Raw genomic sequence first — 19,685 nt, 5'->3', positions numbered from 1 at the left:
TCTCGCTATCAGAGAGTAAAGCCATCACCCTCTGCGTCCTGCTCACAGGCGTCAGGGCCTCCGCTGCATCTCTCACATTCAGGTTTCTCGGAATTGCCTCTACCTAACGCGACCTCTTGGCCGCCGTACAAAAGATTGAATTTTCAGAGCCGGCAGCAGATAATCAGTAATCTCCAGTCGCGGCATCGCTGCCAACTTCACAATCTTCTCCATCTTTGTGTTGCCCTCTCTCTCTCTGAATCACATCTCCTGTTTGCCGTCTAATTGTTCTTAAAAAAATGGGTCTAATTGCTTTATCAGATTGTTCTGTGGTTGCAGGAATCTCTTGCACCATTACAGTTACAGGGAGCTTAATCACCGCGGTAAAGAGCATCAGCTAAATGGGCAAAATGTAAAATTTTAATGTCAGAGTGAATTTTTAGAGCCACCAGGCATCTAGCGAGGGGTGAGGTGGGGGTGAGAAGCAGTTTTTCCAAAAAGTCCCAGTGGATTGAGAAGTGGGTCGGGTGTTTAGACGTTTTGCAGGGGAGGCGTTGCTGGGATGTCCACAACCAAAGTAGGTCGCGGTTAACCTTGATAAATCTCTCTATGACTGGAAGAGAGAAAACGCTATGTGGTAATGTCTTTTCACCAGAAGAAAGGAAATTGTGTCGGTGGGGAAAACATGCTTTCTTTAAGGTGTTCCAGTGATTTGACTGATTGTACTTGGAGTTGCGTGCAAATATTTATCTTGATGAGGTAAAGGACAGACCAGACTTTTTTTCCTTTAGTGGGAGGTGATAAGTTAAAACGCCACAACAAAACATCTGGTTTATTGTTAGAGTTTCTCAGAAGTGGCCCCACAATGACTAATTTCTTACACATGAAGCTTAAATAAATAGCTTTTTTTCAGCCTGCATGAGCTGAGGCCTCCCAGTCAGCCGCTATTATCAATTAACTCATGAAAAAGACAAAATCACTTTTAGCCTTTTAGTTTTCCTTCCTTTTGTAACTTTGCTTTTCCTCTTTTGTTTCTGTTGCATCCATTCTTTTATTTTGACGCTGACATTTTCTTTTAGTAAAGAATGAAAACTCCGCTACACAAGCCATCACTAAGAAAACGACCTTGCATTAAGGGCATCGCCCACCGCTGCGGTTTCCTTCCTGATCTTTCTCTCCAACAAACCTTATTAGGACAGACAAAGTGAGCCTGTGCCACTCGTGTTTGACATTTCAATGCGTGAAATATCTTTCCGAGACAAAGAGGCTTCTCTCTTTATTGCCTGGATATGTGCTCGTGGGTGGAAGCCCTATTGTATGTCCTTGCACAATTGTCGGTGTAGGCTTCTGCACTCACTGACATTATCCGCTTTGGTGAACTCTGAGCTGAGACTTAGTCAGAAGATTGATTCCTCTGCTTTATATCCTTCATATCCGCCATACTGCCGGGCAGCTCTTGCCCACCTTTGGCACACGGCGCTATAGGCAGCCGTCCTGTATTGTCACCTCGTTTCAGAGAGGTGATTGATTTGAGCTCTTAACGGCTGTATTTGCAGTTCACATGGCTCGCGGCTCTTTTCTCACACTGTGTTATATACCTGAATTGAGGTGGTATCAATGGAGCTGTTGCCGCTTGCTGTGGCTGAATAGATCAAAGACTACAGGCTTTTTGTCATGTAAAATTTGAGTAATGTACTGTTTAGAAAACCCTCAGTTCCTTTTACCAAATAAGAGCTGGTCATCATAAATATATTAGAAGATATCAGAAACATCTCACAGAAAGAGCCAACTTTCCTCTCAGTGCAGGAGGAAACCAAGCTCTTCTGCAGGGATTTCATGTTTTTGTTTCACATATGTGATTTAATATCTTTGGGTTTAGGACCGTTGGTCACAATTTCAATACATCTCTGTTTTTCCACTATATTCTGACATATTATAGCCAAAAAGAAGGTAATGTGCTGACAAAATCTGGAGATGAATTGCTAGAAAATAAATGACTTTTATTAAAATATTAACACTTTATATGGACCTTCAGTGAAGTCTCCTGACAAGGCAATTTCTTCAGGTTTAACAGACAGATTTGATTTTTAGTTTTCTGTTATTATATCATGGTTTTATTTATGCCACATCAGTTCTCTAACGACACAAACATACTGTGTTTACTTCTCCTGTTTCCTGTGCTTGTAATGAAGTGCATACTTTGACCTTCCTGCTGCATTCATTGTGAAACGCTCCAGAGAAAAATAGAAATGCGAATGCCAAACACCTCGACGTAACGTCCACGGGGGATCGGTGCTAGCATGCCTAATGCTGTTACACCAGAAGTGGCTAATGAGCTAACCTTCCGCTTTACCTCTGCATACCTCTCCATAATTATCGCTTCCAGCTCCCACGAGGGCCAGTGAAGGGAGCGCTGCCTTCACTCCCATCCAGGAAGAGAAGAGAGAGAATAGAAACCAGGCGCCATACGATGGACACTTAAACTTCTGGAGGGCCTGAAGGAGAGGGAGAATTTACCAAACACAGCCAGGGAGGTTGCACCATCACCACAAAGTCGCAGCATGCATTGCGGTGTAGCGGTATCACACTAGAGTAGGTTATGTGAGGACGGGGTCTTTCAAAGGAGAGAGTCAAACCTTATCTTTTCATGCCCTAAAACCCCAAAGGCATGATGGGTATTCTAAAGGCTCAACAAGCATTTGAGTTCAGTACAGTATTTACGTAAGGGTGTGTTTTTGTTTGTTTGTTGTATTCGCTGCAGATTTTTTATACAGGAACAACTCTTCTTTTCACTTAATCCCTGCTGCAGATTTGGGTGTCTTGCTCAAGGGCATGTTGGCAGAACTTTGTGTTGGGAAAAAAACAAGTTAAATTACCTTTTTCGTTGACTTGATTTTGCAGAGCTCAAGCAGTGACAAAACTGTTGTTTTTGTTCATTTGGTGCCGTCAGTTTGAGTGATTTGTTTGCATTTAAGGCATTTTTAAAGAGGAAATTAAGACCGCAATAACCACACATCAAATGATGTCATCTTCCTTGTGGAGTTATTAATGCTTAATTGCATGTTTAGGCAGACTTGTTTTTTCCACAAGCAGATATAATATGTCTTTGTGTGTCTTATTTTTTCCTTTGCTTCCATGTCTCGGGTTCCCCTCATTCATCAGCCCCGACTATTTTTCAATTCTCCCAGATTTGGCCATTTGGTCTCAATCTCGCACACACGCAACAGTTCACAGTTGCACCTGTTGCTGTGAAATAGTTCGGGGCTTCATGGGAAATGGATTTGACGAGAGAAAGTGCCGTCAGCGCTGCTAAGAGGCAGAGTGACCTCGCCTGCCAGTGAAGCAGCTGCTCTCCGCTCTCCTCCATCTGCAGCTGTTCATGCCGGTGAAGAGATACCTGCAGCGCATTAACGGGCTTTACTTAAGCAGCCATTTTAATGAAAAATAGATCATCTTCCTAAAGGTAACCTCCATAATGGAAGCTAATCCCTGATTCTTTGAACGCACCGTGACAGGAGACACGGTCAGGGCGGACGGGACACTTCTCCTCTGCGACGTTGTTCCCCCGGTAGAGGAGAATTGGATAATGATCATACAAATTGGAGCATTAGTCTTGAGATCCTGCACTTCCCCGGTAAATTACAGAGCACTTTTGACACGTTAAAAGCTACAATAAATAAAAGCTGGCAAGGTCATCAGTGCAAGTCCTTGCTGGCTGGAATGATAAATATATAAGCATATAAAAAAATGACTAAAACGGATATAAATAAATAAGGAAACCTAATTGTAAGCTGAATAGTCACGCTAAAAGCTCTGCTAGCTCTGCACAGGAGGGTTTCCACAAATATTTTTGATTAAAAGAACCAAAATACAGCGTTTAACTACCACCAAAAAAACAGATTTTTCACTTAAGACAAAGTAGACCAGTGGTTCTTAACCTTATTGGAGGTACTGAACCCTGCGAGCTTCGTCAGTGCATTCACCGAACCCTTCGTAATTGGAAAAATAAAATATGATTTCTTCAAAACATAGGTATATATTTTATTAGTGCACAAAATGAACCATGCATCAGTTGCACACAAAATCACTGTGTGCAAAGAACAAAACCAACAAAACATGAATTTCACACAAAAACATAACTCAATGAATGATTTGCGATCAGGTGAATATGCTGTGAGGATCGGTTTGTCGACAAACAAAACATGAATTTCACACAAAAACATAACTCAGTGAATATTTACTGCAAATCAATGTGACTTTTGCTGTTGCCTTTCAGATACAAGTTCAGAAATGCGCGGCTTCACCTTGGCAAGTGCCACTCTCATATCATTTTCGCAGCAAAGTCTGTTCCTTTTCTTAGTTTTCATGTCCACCATCCCCGAAAAGGATTGCTCACAAAGATACGTTGTAACAAACGGTGTGAGTATCTCAAGGGCTTTCTTGGCAATACGAGAGTATGGTACGATTTGGTGACACCAAAACGTTGAGAGCGTTGTTGTTCTGAAGAGTTGCTGTTGAAGCTGCTCTGCTGAAGTTCAATGATTTCGTCGAGGCATTCATCGTTGACATCTGCTGTCATCTGCTGAACGCAGCATAAGTTGTAGCTTTCTCCGTGCTTTTTGGGCTACCCAAGCCACCGTACCGTTATGCTGCGTTCACACCGAACGGGGCGCTCGGTGTGAACGCACCTTAAGGAATAGACGGTCATTAATTTTTAAAGCGGCGGCTCACTTGACCGCAGTGTGTGTCTGCCCCTGGGGTTCGATCGAACCCAGGTTAAGAACCACTGAAGTAGACAAAAGTATATGCTAAAGGTTAGGGAATTTAAATACACACATTACAGACTGTAATGTACAGGTTACAGACATGTGACATGATAGGGCTGCAGGCAACTTTTTGGACTTCTGTCAGCAGCCTGAGGAAGTTCATAACCCTTTTACACATGCACTGCCTTCCTTGAGCAGAGTTTGATGATCCGTTTTTCACAAGTAAGTTGGCTTTTGTGTTTGATTTTCAGCGAAAATGAAAAAGATAAAAAATATCACCTTGATAAATACCAGAATAATAACCGGCTTTTTGGGTCGAGAGCAGAAATCTCTCATGGCATTGATGCATCCGGATGACTGAGAGTTACCATTGATGTCTTAGAGCACTAAAAACCTACTTATTGCACCTTTGGGAGCCCAAACAAAATGATACGTAGGAAGCAATTCTGGTTTCCTGTGTGTCTGAAGCGTTTTTTGGCTCGCGGCGCTTGGAAGCAAGCAAGCGGAGGCTGACTATCCTCCGTGTTGTCAGCAGTTTCAACCGACTGACTCCTTGACAGGTGATGAGAGGCGGCGGCAGCAACGCTAAACTGACAAGCTGTCATGCAGTATTTTTCCCTGGATATCGGTTTGCGGAAACCTGCCGCCCGGGTTCATCTGCAGGAAATCAGAGTGTCCTTTATTTTGGCGGGGAGGGAAGTCGATTGGCTCACGTTAGTTGTGTTTTTGGTTTCTCTGCATTCCTTTTGTGTTCCTCGATAACCTTATTTTCTCCGTCATACTTGGATAGTTTTTATTGCCCGTCTTAAAATATGCTTTCTTCTTTTTATTGATGTATTGACTCTAAAGCACCTCGGAACTCAGAAGTGAATTTTTTTACAACTAAATGTTTGATGACTTCAGATACTTTGAGGCTGTAAAGAAATGTCATTCCACCAGTTATTGATACAACAGTAAATTTTCTTTTTTGTCAGTGACAGAAGAGAAAATTAGCTTTTCATCTCACAGACACAGCGGCTTGTAAATCAACAAGTTGTTTAGGGCAACATGTTTGATAGAGTTGTTGTTTCTCCTTCAGGAAAAGTCAACAATGCATGAACGCTGTCTTAACGATATTAAATAATACCCCTCTTTGTCCTCTGCAGGTGCCATCCTGGGACGCTCGGAGACGCAAGAGTGCGCCTACTACAACTCCAGCTGGGAGAAGGAGCGCACCAACCGCAGCGGCATCGAGCCCTGCTACGGCGATAAAGAGAAGCGGCGGCACTGCTTCGCCACGTGGAAGAACGTCTCCGGTACCGTGGAGGTGGTCAGGCAGGGCTGCTGGCTGGACGACGTAAACTGCTATGACAGGTACGTGGAAAGCAGCAGAAAATAACACTTTATCTGCAAATCAATGTCATTTTACTCATGATACAAGTCCTTGCTTAGAAGCTGTACATTAATTTAAAGCCAGCACATCATGAGGAGGGCTCGACTGTGAAAACACTCAAAGCACAGTTTTTGTTCCTATGTGTGCTTTCCTCTCTGAATGACTGGCACAAGGCTGCATTTTTAATTACCAGGCAGGAGGAAATTTGAAATTGCTGTGTTCATCTCCAGCAGTAAACAGATATTAATAGGCGGTTTTATTATAGTTTCTTCCTTGCTAGAACATGAGCCTGGCTCTAGATGCTGGTTTGAGCCGGTTCTGCTTGTGTTTTGCTTTGATTCCCGAGCGATAAATTTGCTGTAGATTCTGCAGCCCGCGCAGTTTGGGTACCTCTGCTCAGACGGCGCCGCCTCGCCTCCCCGGAGAGTCCAGAGCAAGTGGAGGGCGGCTGCCACTTCCTTTGGCTTTTATCTGATGCCTGTGTGAGTGTGAAAGAGAGAGAGAGAGCGTGCGATTGTAAGCGTACATGTGTGTGTATTGGCGTGTGTGGGAGTTATATATTTATAAATGTTTTTCCTTCATGTCCTCTGCAGCAGAGAGGGAATGGAGAGGAAGTGTGTGTTTGTGTGAAAGTGTGCGTATGTTTAAAGTGTGTTTGTGTGCCTTGATGCTGCTTATAAAACGTCATGTCTTCTGCAGTGAGTGCACAGAGAAGTGTGAGCGTGCACATGCAGATAGATGATGGTTATTGCGCGCGTGTGCACTCACTCGCACTTAAATAAAATAAATTGCTTCCATGTCCTTAACAGAGTGCAGAGAGGAGAGATTTGTGAGATCCTTGTTTTTAATTTCCACCTCGTATGTCTTCCGCAGCAACGAGTGTGTGGAGAGGAAGGAGAGTCCCGACGTCTTCTTCTGCTGCTGTGAAGGCAACATGTGCAACGAGAGGTTCCTGTACGCGCCTGAAGCGACCCCGAAGACCGACCCGCACCATTCTACCGCCTACAGTATGTACAGTCCAACATGCACACGACTTTATAGTCTGTATTTCAGGTTTCACCATTTTATGAACAAAAACAAATATATTTCACTTTTTTTCCTACCATGTCAACATTGACACAACTTCAAAGCTTTTACTTTGAAGACAAAGTCCCCCACAAAGTGTGTAATGTAAGGGACTTGTGCTCTGGATATTTGCCAGCAACTAACAATTAACCAAATGATGCAATTTAAAAGAATGCATCTTAATATTAAAGCCCATGATAACCTGATCGTGTGACATTTGGTAAAAACGTTGCAGTTAAATCCATTTGCTTCTCATCGTCATCCACTGGCAAATGTGTAAGCATGACTTCTTGATAATGCATATGTGTTTACATGCAGTTTACTTTCACTCTATAGTATTACTGATAGTAGGCCTGAAGCATTGAACATACCATCAATCCAAATAATCCATAAGAGCTGTGACACAGACACAACGCAGTAAATGTCCACAGATCAGATTGAACAATGCTTAAAACGGATAACACTGATAACACGCTCGGATTAACAAAACAGATCTGCAGAGGATTCGATAGTAAGACTGTTTCAAATGCAAAATGATGCCACTGCCTTGTGCACATAACATTTTGTTTGTGTCCTTGCACTCATCACTTTACAGCTAAATTGTCCAACAGGCTCGTCTGTCTTTTCGTATTTCTTTAAATGTGACTCATTGAAACCTGCAGACACCCTGTAGAGAAAAACTCTTTGACAAACGCCCCCGAGTGCCCCATGATGCAGCTGGTGCAACGCCATCAGCCCCTGCTCGTTCTATTCCTCCCTGACCTCATTTCACCCCCACCCCGAGGTCAGCAGTGGCGGTTGGCGTCCGAGCGTCGGCTCTCTGACAGCGCTGCCGAATCAGACTGTCACACCTTGTGATGGGAGGACGGGCTGAGCCAGCAGGCGTCACCCAGCAACTCCTACAGGGGTCAGACGCAGTTCAGGCCTCTGTTATTTTTGGCAGGCGGATTACGTTATGTCACGAGATAGATTTGCTAATCCTGCTGCGTGTGTGTGTGTGCGTGTTTGTTAATGTGTGTGTGCGTGCGTACATTGATATGATCCCTAAGCACAGTGGCAGTAAGCTGTAAGCAGAGTTGGTGCTGCACTTAGAGATGATGTAGCACAATGTCAGGCCAATCAGGCATGCGGTTTCTTTCTCTTTATTTCTTCTCTGTTTTCACCTCGACTCCGTCCATCATTTTTTTAAATGTCATTGCTTTATTTTTGTTCCTATGAAGATAAAATAACCCAGTTACAAGTCCTATCTTTAAAATGTTTCTCCTTCTCTCTTTATCTCCTCCGCAGCAACCTCCAACCCATTTTCCCAGAAGCCCCAGCTCTTCAGCACCCTGCTCTACTCCCTGGTCCCCATCATAGGCCTGGCCGCCGTCGTCCTCTTCTCTTTCTGGATGTGGAGACATCACAAACTGGCCTACCCGGCGGCCCTCGTACCCACACATGTAAGTCTTACCGGGGTGAGAAAACGAAAAAGCCAGACGAAACTCTTTTAAGTCCAGTCCATGACCACGTTTTTTCTCGTCCGCAACGCTCATCACTGTGTCCCGAGGTCACCTGTCAATCAAACAGCGTGGCAGGGACTGTGGTGTCCTCTTTCTCCGAAGTTGCTGCTGATGCAGTTAGAGTTTCTCTTTTTGTCCGTTCAGCCACGGTGGCCATTGCGTCCCACTTCATCTGTTAATTGCACACAAAGGGGAAATGTAAAACGCATCAGTTTCTGCGTCCAGAATGATTTCTTTCTTGGAAACAGAGAGCTTGTTAATAAATAGGAATAACCAAGATAGTTCAAAGTAACTCCTGTAAAGCGCAGTATGCACGTACGAGTGAGTTAAAAAACTAGAATAAATAATTGCAGAAATCGTGTCATTCTGCTCTGGTTGATGTTGATATTTGATTTAATTTTCTCCTGTTAAAAGAAGACGCTTGTATTTTTTGTTGTTTTTTAGTTTGATGCAATCATAACACTGTGCTCTTTTTTACCAACCTTCAACTTTGCCACTGATCTAGTTTCTCAGTGGGCTGAAACAGCCCTGGCCTTTCCTGCCCCGGTGCAGCAGAGGGACAGAGCTCCGGTTCACCCAGAACAGACACCCTGTGTGGACAGTTTACGTTGGGATAATTGCTTTTTCAGTTTCTCTTTCAGAGTTGTATAGAAGGTCCTGGTTTTGTCTGTTTCTTGCTTTTATTGCACCAGACTGTAGTTGGGTTGGCTCATATTGTGTCACACAAGATTGAAACGGACAAAATTGACTTTTTGTTGCACATCTGATCGTGTAGTTCACCTTTTATAACTCCTCACTTCTGCTTTTCCTGTTCAGCCAAACTTGCCACCAGGCTTTTTCCATCGCTGCTTAGTTGGAAAAAAGAAACTACTATCTACACGTCTGATTATTTTCATGTCCTCACTTGAATCGGACAGTTACATCACCTTCTGCAAACCTTTTTAAAACACCTCCATTCTTGGAGGACTGGGAATCAGGCTCCAAATTCCCTAAATCATTCTTTTTTTATGATTTCAAGGCAGTTTTAACCCGACGGCAGCAGAGCTATGTTCTCTGCTGCTCGGCAGCAAGGGAAAAAGAAAACCCATGCAGAGCTTCCACCGTATGGAAGAGGAGTCAGGGGCCTCTGCATTATTGATGAGGCTTTATATAGGCAAACAAAACTAAACACAGAGACGCTTGCAGCTCTGCCTCGGAAGATGAGGGTGGTGGTGGTGGTGGTGGTGGTGGTGGTGTTGGGTGGGTGGGTGGTTAGTGCAGGGGAGGGAGTGAGGAGAGACATGCAATTCTTTCAACTTAGTTATTGTATTTGCACAGTGCTACAGCAAAGCAGGGAAGAGATAAAACAGACAGCGACACAATACAATCAAATGCTAATGTGCAATGGAAAAACAACAGCGCTAAGAGGCTTATGAATCATCTTACCTGGAAACAGATAAATGAATAAATAAACAACATAAAACAAAACACGAGCGGAGAAGAGTGGATCAGATAACTAATGATGATGCAGCTAAAATATTCATAAAATCACAAGAGGAAGAAAATGAAATCAAATAGCCGGGTGGAACGAATGGAGTCATGCCGGATGTGCATAATCATGTGTGCGTGTGCAGAAGTATTTAATGCATGAATGAGTAGGTGTACAAGGACGGGAGGAGGGAAAGGAGGTCACTCGTACGAGAATGTGTTTAAAAGTCGGCTCATATGCTTCTTCTGGAAGGAGGTGATGCAGTAAACCCCACCCGCCTGCTACGAGTAGAAGGTTAAAACAAGCGCAGAGATGTATGCAATCACTATCTGATACACGTTCCGCTGCTCCGTTATCCGTAGCTTGTTGTGTAATTGATTAAACCGCGTTTTTCAATATAGAAGATGGAGAGGAGAGAGACGGATGCACAGAGGGGATTTATGTCTATCTTCTTTTTTGTGGGGGGGGGGCTTGTTGTTGATTTCTGTGTTGCACCACAGGCTGTATTAAAAAAAAAAAAAAAAAAAAGCAGAGGTGACTACTACGATCAGTCAAACAGCTCAGTCTTGCAAAGTCATCGAAGACAGCTTCTAGCAAATCTTAGACTGCTGAGAGTAAAAACAACCCTTTATGTGCACTGCCTGATGAAATCACATCAATATATATATATATATATATATATATATATATATATATAAAAACTCAGGACTTTTTCTCAACTATAAGATACCTGACATTTGAAAAATAGCAATGCGTACTGTTGAAAACGCCTCATGGCATGAAGTCAGAACTCATCTGGTTCTTAACACACCGACATGAGAGTGGTATCGATCTGCTCGTGTAGCTCTTGGCAAGCAAAACAAAATGACAAACTTCTAAGTCACTCTCTATGCAAGTGTTGTCCAAAAGCACTTAACAAATCGGGGACATTATTTTTTGCAAGTCATCGTGTAAAACACATTTGATTGAATTTGAATAATACGTCTATATTTTTCTTAAAGAGATGTCAGATGCGTGAAAAATGAATCATTACGTTCCATATCGACTTTTAGCGACGCAGTGAATCTGAAAAGCAGAAGATGTTTTATAGATTTAGTCATTTGTGCTTCATCATGCTTGTTTCTGCATAATGCTCCATACGCACTCATGTATTTTTAATGTGACAGGAACAAATTGCCCACACTTGTTGTTGCCAGTTAGATTTTTAAGCGTTCTGTGTGAATGGGAAGTGGTTATGGTCGTTCATCACAGGTTTTGGTAGTTTACCAACATCCGTGTTCTGCTTCTTTTAAAAATCTGGCAGAGCTCTGCTTCACACTGCGCTCGTTTAATCTGAAGCTCTAATTAAAAGGAGTAGGAGTGTGATTATGTCACGAACAAGCAGCTGCATTCTGATCAGAGCACAACCATGTCAAATATACATAATGCTGATTTCTGCTTTTGAGTAAAGCCGTGTCCTTAGCTTCTAGTTTTGTTATTGTTCAGGTTGGCGCTGAACCTTGAATTGTTTTTTTGAACGTCAAATCAATCTTTCACCCCAAACTTATTTTCTGTTTAAAGTCAGTCAAAGAAAAAAAACATCAAGTTGCTGCCATTATTTTCCTTGCAAGGTAATGAAACATGCAGTCTTCATGATGCAAAAGTAATTGTTCCCACTTAATGATCCTTAATGGATTCATTATCACGGCTCTGTTGTCTAATTTTGCGATGCAAAGTACTGAGAGAGAAAGGAAACTCGGCTCCTCCTGTTCTTCCACATACAGTTGTTAGATTTACATTGGAGCATTAGGTTTTGATTTTTTTGCACACATACTTACATTAATGACTCTACACCCCTTTAAAAGATTTAATCTATTGTGAAATGCACAGAATGATGTGCGGCAGTCACTTAATTGCCCGCTGTCATTATGTCATTGTGATCTTAGTCCATCACAAACTGCATATTTGCCACCAAGCCTCCATTATTCACACCACAGTGCCAAGTGGAAGCAAACTGGAATTGATTCTGTCTGAGTACACAGACCCACAGCTTTCACACGGAGGAGGCCCGGAGCACTTAAACATAAGTCTGGCCATTTTTTTTTTCCACCTGGACCCAGATTTTCTTAACTCTATCCATCTCACTAGGTCGATTCTGACCAAAATCTCATCAATTGCTTTATTATGGAGCTACTTGCGTCTTGTTTGTCTGTGTGCAGCTTTCCAAAGGACTCCTGATAAACCAGTGGACTCCAAATATCCTTAAAAGACCCCAAAAACAATGTTCTGTAAATCTATGACATATATCTTTTGAAGCAGTTGTGATTCTGCTTCTTATGTCATCTTTGCTGGTTATGCACATGTGAATGCCAGGGAAATCTATACATTGTAATGCAAACTATGAGCTGGTAGAGAAAGACCTATTCTTTTGCCTTTGGGTTTTTTTTACATCCAGGGTTATGCTTGAAATCTCCTCATTGAAGGATTTCAAATAGCTTTTCTTCACCTGACATGTATTTGTCTTACATGTGGCTTTGTATCAAACATAAGAAAAGTTTTTGGTATTGACCAAGATGTGCAAATACCACATCAGATAGTTCCTGTTTTAAATTAAAATATTGACAATTATAGATTATTTTATGTGGACAAATCTCTGGTTTGACTTTAACATTTGATCTTCCTGCCTTTTCTGTAACATTTCTTAGTCAGGTTTGGAAAAAAAGGCAAACCATTACCCAGTTCTTGTTGAGAAAGACATCATTTAGTGTCTTCTTCTACAACCTGAGCTCCGTGTTCATCTTTTCATTTACTTTCTTAACCCAACATTTCTCTGTCTAACATGCTTTTTTATTTTAGTTTGGTTTGGTTTCTCTGTGATCTAGGAGAACTTTTTTGTTCCTTTCACAAGTTGCTCAATCCATTTTAAGTTGCTCTGCTTAAGAGCATCTTTTAAGTTCCTAAAATATACCATCGTGCCTTTGCTGCCTGCTTCTTATTAACACCTCCTATGATCCATGTGGGATCCCGAACACCACAGACCTGTTGCCCTTCATGTGACCCAAACCGTAAAGCTCCGAAGCCCTGGTCTGGAGCGAGAAGGAGAACCAAAGGTTGTTCAGGGACGACCCGTCATCTCCTGCCTTTTATCTGCCTCTACTTCATCCACTAACTGCCAGGAAATAATTTCTCTGTTTGCTTCTTATGTTCCTTTTCAACAAGCACGCCTTTCACATTATGGTGGAGGTAAGAGCAGTTCAATTGAAGTTGAAACACTGTTAGTTTTCCCCCCTTTTTTATGGGTTCTGAGCTTGGTATGAATCCTCCACCTCGATCCCAGACCACCATTTTGTTCTTCTCTTTGTTTGTTTTTTCGACAGCGTCTTGTTTACTCGGTTCGTAGCACATTTCTGTCTGTTTTCTTTTTTCTGCCTGGGTTTTATTGCATGGATGGATGTCTTTTGTGTTCCCTGCTGAAAAAACGTATTGTGCATGGTGGAAAGTGGCCAACGTGGCTCCGAATGCAGCCCCCTTTTTTGTATGAATGTCCACCTGTGATGTTTATGTAACGCATTGTGCCTGATGTGACCCGGTTTCCAGAAAGGTATCTGCTGGACCTATGGCTCACCACGTCTCCATGCACAGAGAGACGGAGCAGCAGCGTTTGAAACTGCTGCTTGCTTTTACATCTTCTATGCACACTGAGGAGGAGTGCAGACAGGTTTTGCATAAGTAGGGGAATTGCCACTTACCTGGAACATATTTCAAGTCAGAGGGTGTAAATTACTTAAGTATAAGAGGAGCATAAGCCTTTTGCAAATGTACTTTGGCTCACATTTGATCAAACTGGAGCAGGATGGCTGCAGACATCACAGAAAACTCATTTTAAATAAAAGAGGAGCTCACTGAATAGAAACCCAGAGTCTCTGACAGAGTTTAGACCCGGGCTTATTGTCAGTCCAGCCTTCCAGGTTTGCTCTCTTTAAGGTCATGTCAACAACGGTTTGTGTTTGATATAACCTCGAGTTATACGGCCATATCGAAAACAAGATGTGACCTTAAGATATGAGTTTTGGAGGCTAAGCCGAGAAAAGCTGCCCATTGTACTTCTATGTCTATAAATCTTCCTTAGCATTTTGTTTCTATTACGTCTTCGTATACTTATCTGCATTTGAACTCGGGACAACCAAACCGGACCCAAAGGACCCGTTCTGATGCAATAGATGACGGTGTAATCCGACTAGGCCATTGGAGATGGTTGAGGGTTGGGAAGAATGGCGTGAAGCAGCAGATTCTGTTTTCCTGTTTCCTGTGGTCTGCTGACTAAGTGTAATGCGCCCCCTCGCTCGAGGCCACGGCGCCCTGTGATCGGACAAGGGATCCGGTGACTCCCGGGGGAGGCCGGGCCGGGCCGCCTCGTCAGGCCGAACCCCGGAGAGCCCGGCAATAACTTTTATTTCAACCTCATCATCATAAAGATCATCTCAAATGCCGGAAACATGCTGATGATTTGCTGGTATTGAGGATCAATCCATCGCCATCTAATCCATAAGTCATCATTCACATCCCTCAGTCATCTCTGTTGCCCGGTAACCGTGCAGGAATCCGCCTCGGTCTCATAACTCTTAATGATGACTTGCATTGTGCTCTTTGAACATACGCTGGTATGTCGAGCAACGCCAGAGGCCTTCTGTGATCCATTCTTTTCCTCATGCGTATCACGATCAGAGTCGGTATCACATATTTTTCACCGAGCACAATGGATGCTGTGGAATTTTGTCTTGGTGATGTTTGTGCAGACGCACTGATGGCCACAATGACGTTGAGACATAACAGGAAAAGATGAGACGGTGCAGCCATTACTTATATAAACCACACCGTGACTTTCATCACCAAGGACGGAAACTTTGTTTGGTAAAGTTTAATGTCAAATGGTCTAAATCATGAACCGAGTCATAATTACTCAACTATAATAGATGCGCTTGGAATTTTCTGTGCAGACTCGTCTTAGAATTACATTATAAAACAAATCATGATCAGAATTGGAAATGCTTTAATAAGAAAGCACAAAAACATACAGAAAATAGTTTGGAGATGCATTCAAATTGAGAAATTGTTACAAAACACTGGAGGAATCCTTTGATAATATACATTTTTACTCCACAAAATCATCAGAATAATAATCGCTACACACTGAAAGATCAATAAATGTTCTAAAATTCAGTGACATTTCTGCATATTAATCAGTAACAACACAAGTAACCACATTCACAGCAGGTTTAACTTCCTGTTTCTATCCCCCCCCCCCCCCCGCAATTTCCTGTCATATTTAATAGCTCTTTTGTTATAGATATCCTCTTTACATCTGCTGTCAGGTCACAGTTCCACATTGTTTGTTTTTGTTGCTGATAGTGTTGGTAATCAAGAAATTGAAGGACATTTGGCTGTTAGAGTTAAAGCTGATTGGAGGGAGAAAGTGTTTGGTAAAGGCCTAAAATGTGCAAATTGTTACCTCACCTTCCCTAGATTTCAGAATTTCTTATATTGTGACTCCTAAATGTGTCAGGTAAAAGAGTTAAACACAATCACGTAGGCAGAGAGACAAAGAAAAGAGGCTAAAAAGCATCATAAACTTTACAAAATTACTTTTACTGTTGTACTTCCTTTCACTTTTATTCTTTTGAACAAATTACTTTAATTCAAGATAGACCTGTTTGTCACCGTTTTCTCCTAATAACATGGTGCTAAACTGTGCCATGCTACTATGTCAAACTAACATGCATGTAGTCAAACTCTCAAACCAACCATATTCAGTTTTATCTGGTCTAAAAGTGTCAGTTATTCTTACATCCTGCTGAGCTTCAAATCCTTTGACTTAAGTGAATGAATCAGTATGAGTCACTCAGCAAACTGGAAGCTAATCTGATATACTGAAGACAATGAATTTATATTCATATACATATATATATATATACTCTTTCTGATCATTTCCCAATCAACTTCTAGTCGTTTGCTTTGTGGATGGCTTGAAAAAATAAAGCACCAGAACCTTTTTATTTCTCCTCCTCCTCACATTCTCGGAGTACTAAACTGCATTGAAAACAGACGTAAATAAACATTCCTGTGAATCTATAGGTATTTCGGTTGGTACAATGTGTTCCTGAAGATGTTTTTCAAGGTGCCAACTTGGGACCCACTCGGAATGCCGTGTAATCCGACCCCGGCTCCGTCGTGGGTAATTTTCCCCGTCATTTGGCCGGCGTTCAGTGCAAAAGCGGCGCTGCGAGACAGCAGGTCTGCCTCGCAGCGCTCTGTTAGGAGGGGAGAAGGCTTTAAGTAAACACGGCGGTTCACACTCCAATCCTCCGTCTCCCCCCTTTCTGCTCTGCAAGGCAGCTAGTGAAAGACACAGACACCCTGCTCCATGTTCCTACCAAAAAAACAAACAAAGTGTTTTTACCTCTTTTCTCTCAAAGCTGCTGGTTAATCTGCAGCTGTTACTATGTGTACTAGTACAACCTCCACTCTATAACAGATTAGACTGATGAGACCGCATCATGCCAGGGGAGCAGTCTGCTCAATCCTCAAGCAAATAAATTAGGTTTTAGATATTAACAAGTTCACAGCCATGCTAGCAGCTCTCGAATACAACTTATATTATGCAACTTATTTGTAAAATAATGCATCATTATTAAACTAATTGTATCATTAAAAACAGTCCAAAAAACTTCATCTTTTGTTTTATATTTACATGTTTTTACATCAGAATCCTTTGCTTTTTCTATCCTAGAAAACATGTATCATTGTGTACCAGCAGGCATGAAAAATAACTTATTAAACTGGAGAATCAGACTAAAGGATTTGCACGTATATAAGCATAGAAATGGCTGAATCTGAGACGCTTTTTTGTTTTTTAAGTCAATCAGTAGTACCTTCTTTTGTGTGAACTTAAGGCCACAGAGTTCACATTTTCAAATTGATGAAAATCAAACCCATAAATGCTACTCAGTCATGTACAGTTTGCTTCTGTTGCCACAAAAATCCTGTCAGGACAGGCGATTAAAAATATTTTTGTCTTTTAGAAAGGGTTGGTGCCAAAACCCCTGTAGTAAAGTACCTTCTTTTATTTCTCCTGCAGCCAAAGGGAACTTATTTTATATATTAAATCTTGTCTGTGGCTCATATCAGTGGCAAACCTTGTAACCCAAAAAGGGGGCATTTTAAGGGAAGTTAGCAAAACAGCCTGGGATTGACAAGCGCTTTTGATATATTATCACGCTGCTAGAATGGATCCTGTGGGCCTCGGGGTCCTGAAACTTGCTCCAGCTTATCGAGCACCTTGTTAGCCTTCAGTTCAAGTAAAAACATGAACATCGGCAGCGTTGCAGGGGAAAGCTTTTTCTTTTTTTTGTTTCCTGACAAGAGGCATGGAGGTAAAGTCGAGATTTTACAGAAGCATATCTGGTTTCATCAAAGGCCATCAGTCATGTGCTAGTCTTTCTCCTCCACCTTTCATCCCGTGGAAATGTGACTCCCTCGCTGCATGCTTCTTCTTTAACCTTCCCCTCTCTCTATCCTCACTCACCCTCTGTCCTTCCCCGTGAAGTCACATGTGAAAGTGATCATCTTAATCCCGATCACCAGCTGTGTTTAACCTACTTTACATTTGGAACACTTGGCTTCCTTGGTCTCACTTTTGTTTGTAGGGGATTAGCATGAACACACGGCGCTCGCATGAGGTTTGACCTGCCAGGGTTTTTTACACAACGGCTCCCAAAATGTCTGCTTCATATTCCTTCATGTTGAAGTCTGAGCTTTATGTGCCTTGCTCAGTGGTAGTCCAGGTGTTTAAGATCTTTCCCCAACAACTTTTCCTCTCCGACTCATTCAATTTAAACTGGCAACGTTCCAGCTACAATCCAGCTTCTGTAAATTCAAGCAAATGCAGCCTCCAGGGGTTTAATTGAATTTAAAATGAATGAATTCCAAACCCTGCTTAATATGCTTCGTCCTCACTGCCAAAAAAACTTCACAGTAATAATAATGCTAAACTCAAACATGCAGCACTTCCTAAACCAGACTCTGCAAAGTGCTTTAACAATCAAATAAAGCAAACGACAGAACCATAAAATAAATAAAGCATAAAAAACAACGAGGCACAAGAAACATAAGAAGCTAAAAGCAGTATGTTAGAAAAAAATGATCGAAGAGCACTGCACATCAAAGCCCGTCTATAAATGTAAGTTGTGAGATGTGATTTAAGATGTGGAGAGGATAGTGATTCTGCCGGCCTTAGCTCCTCAGGAACGTCGTTGCTGAGCCAAAGGCCCGGTCACCTTCAGTGTAAGCCAATGCTATTTTAATGCCCTGCAAAAAAAAAAAAGAATGAAGAATAACACTGTCCTCTGTCTTCTGTCTCTGCCCTCTCTCCACAGGACCCCGGACCCTCACCCCCGTCCCCCATTTTGGGACACAAACCTCTGCAGCTGATCGAGATGAAAGCCAGGGGCCGCTTTGGGTGTGTGTGGAAGGCCCAGCTGTTGAACGACTTCGTGGCTGTGAAGATCTTCCCCATTCAGGTATTAAACTGTGAAATGTGATGATAAGACAGACAGCTTATCGATGTAACAAACAATATAAAAGTCAATGAGGCATCGCAACATAAAAGATAAAGAAAAAGGCTAAAACTGCATATTATATTCCTTTGTTGAGTGATGAGCCTGTTGTTCAGTGAGAAAGGGGCTTTAGACACAACAACAGGAAGGAGTAACCTCTTGATTTCAGAAATAACATCTGCATCCGTCTCTCTGCTCTTGTCCAGGACAAACTGTCTTGGCAGAACGAATACGAGATCTTCAGCGTGAGCGGCATGAAGCACGAGAACATCCTCCACTTTATCGGAGCGGAGAAGAGGAACAACAACCTGGACCTGGAGCTGTGGCTCATCACCGCCTACCACGAAAAGGTACGCTGTCCGGGGAGGGAGCGGCACCGCCAGCAAAACCGCTACATCTATGCTTTTATTTTATTGAGTCATTTTGTTTTATAAGAAATTCTCAGGTTAGCACAGGGGGAAGATATGGCAGTGAATACAATATTGTATTGAGTTTTGTGATACAGTTTTATAGCAAAGCAATACATACCTCTTTTCTAATGCAACACCATTATTTTGATGACTTTAAAAGCCTTTTTTTAACATGAATTTACTAAATTTGCATTCCATTTCGCCTAAAAAGAGCTAATCCAATGATTAAAAAAAGTACAAAATATAGTTTAAACTAACTTCTGTGCTTAGTTTAAACCTGACGTCCCTAGCTAAGCTAAGCTAGCTTGAACTCTACGTTGACAGAGACGTTGGGGTGAAAGAATGAAAGCTGTTAGTGGTGCATCCTTGCATCCAAAATAATTCAATCTGGTATGAATGATAACAATTGATGCTCAAGTTTCCACAACTGTAAAAGGAGGTTAGTTGTCAAATTCAGACACATTAACATAGTAAGAATAGAATAAACACCTTGGGTCACAACACAGGAGAAATCAGATTACTGTGGAGCTGT

At 42.1% G+C, this 19,685-nt stretch overlaps 1 protein-coding gene across 2 annotated transcripts in view; it reads left to right on the top strand.

The window, feature by feature from the left end:
- The window catches only part of LOC129111556 (activin receptor type-2A-like), a 41,696-nt gene that overhangs the window by 11,870 nt on the left and 10,141 nt on the right, over positions 1–19,685 (top strand). For both annotated transcript variants that reach the window (XR_008532332.1, XM_054623546.1), the window contains exons 2-6: positions 5,891–6,098; positions 6,991–7,124; positions 8,470–8,624; positions 18,564–18,707; positions 18,950–19,093. Coding sequence is in view for 1 of the 2 variants with exons in the window: in XM_054623546.1 (XP_054479521.1) it covers positions 5,891–6,098; positions 6,991–7,124; positions 8,470–8,624; positions 18,564–18,707; positions 18,950–19,093 (785 nt within the window). In the remaining variant the exon portion in view is untranslated. The remainder of the gene's footprint in view (positions 1–5,890; positions 6,099–6,990; positions 7,125–8,469; positions 8,625–18,563; positions 18,708–18,949; positions 19,094–19,685) is intronic.

This window comes from Anoplopoma fimbria, chromosome 22 (genome assembly GCF_027596085.1).
Source record: "Anoplopoma fimbria isolate UVic2021 breed Golden Eagle Sablefish chromosome 22, Afim_UVic_2022, whole genome shotgun sequence".
NCBI classification, from domain to species: Eukaryota; Metazoa; Chordata; class Actinopteri; order Perciformes; family Anoplopomatidae; genus Anoplopoma; species Anoplopoma fimbria.
Note: the sequence above shows the minus strand (reverse complement) of the source record. Positions and strands in the feature narration are given on the sequence as shown.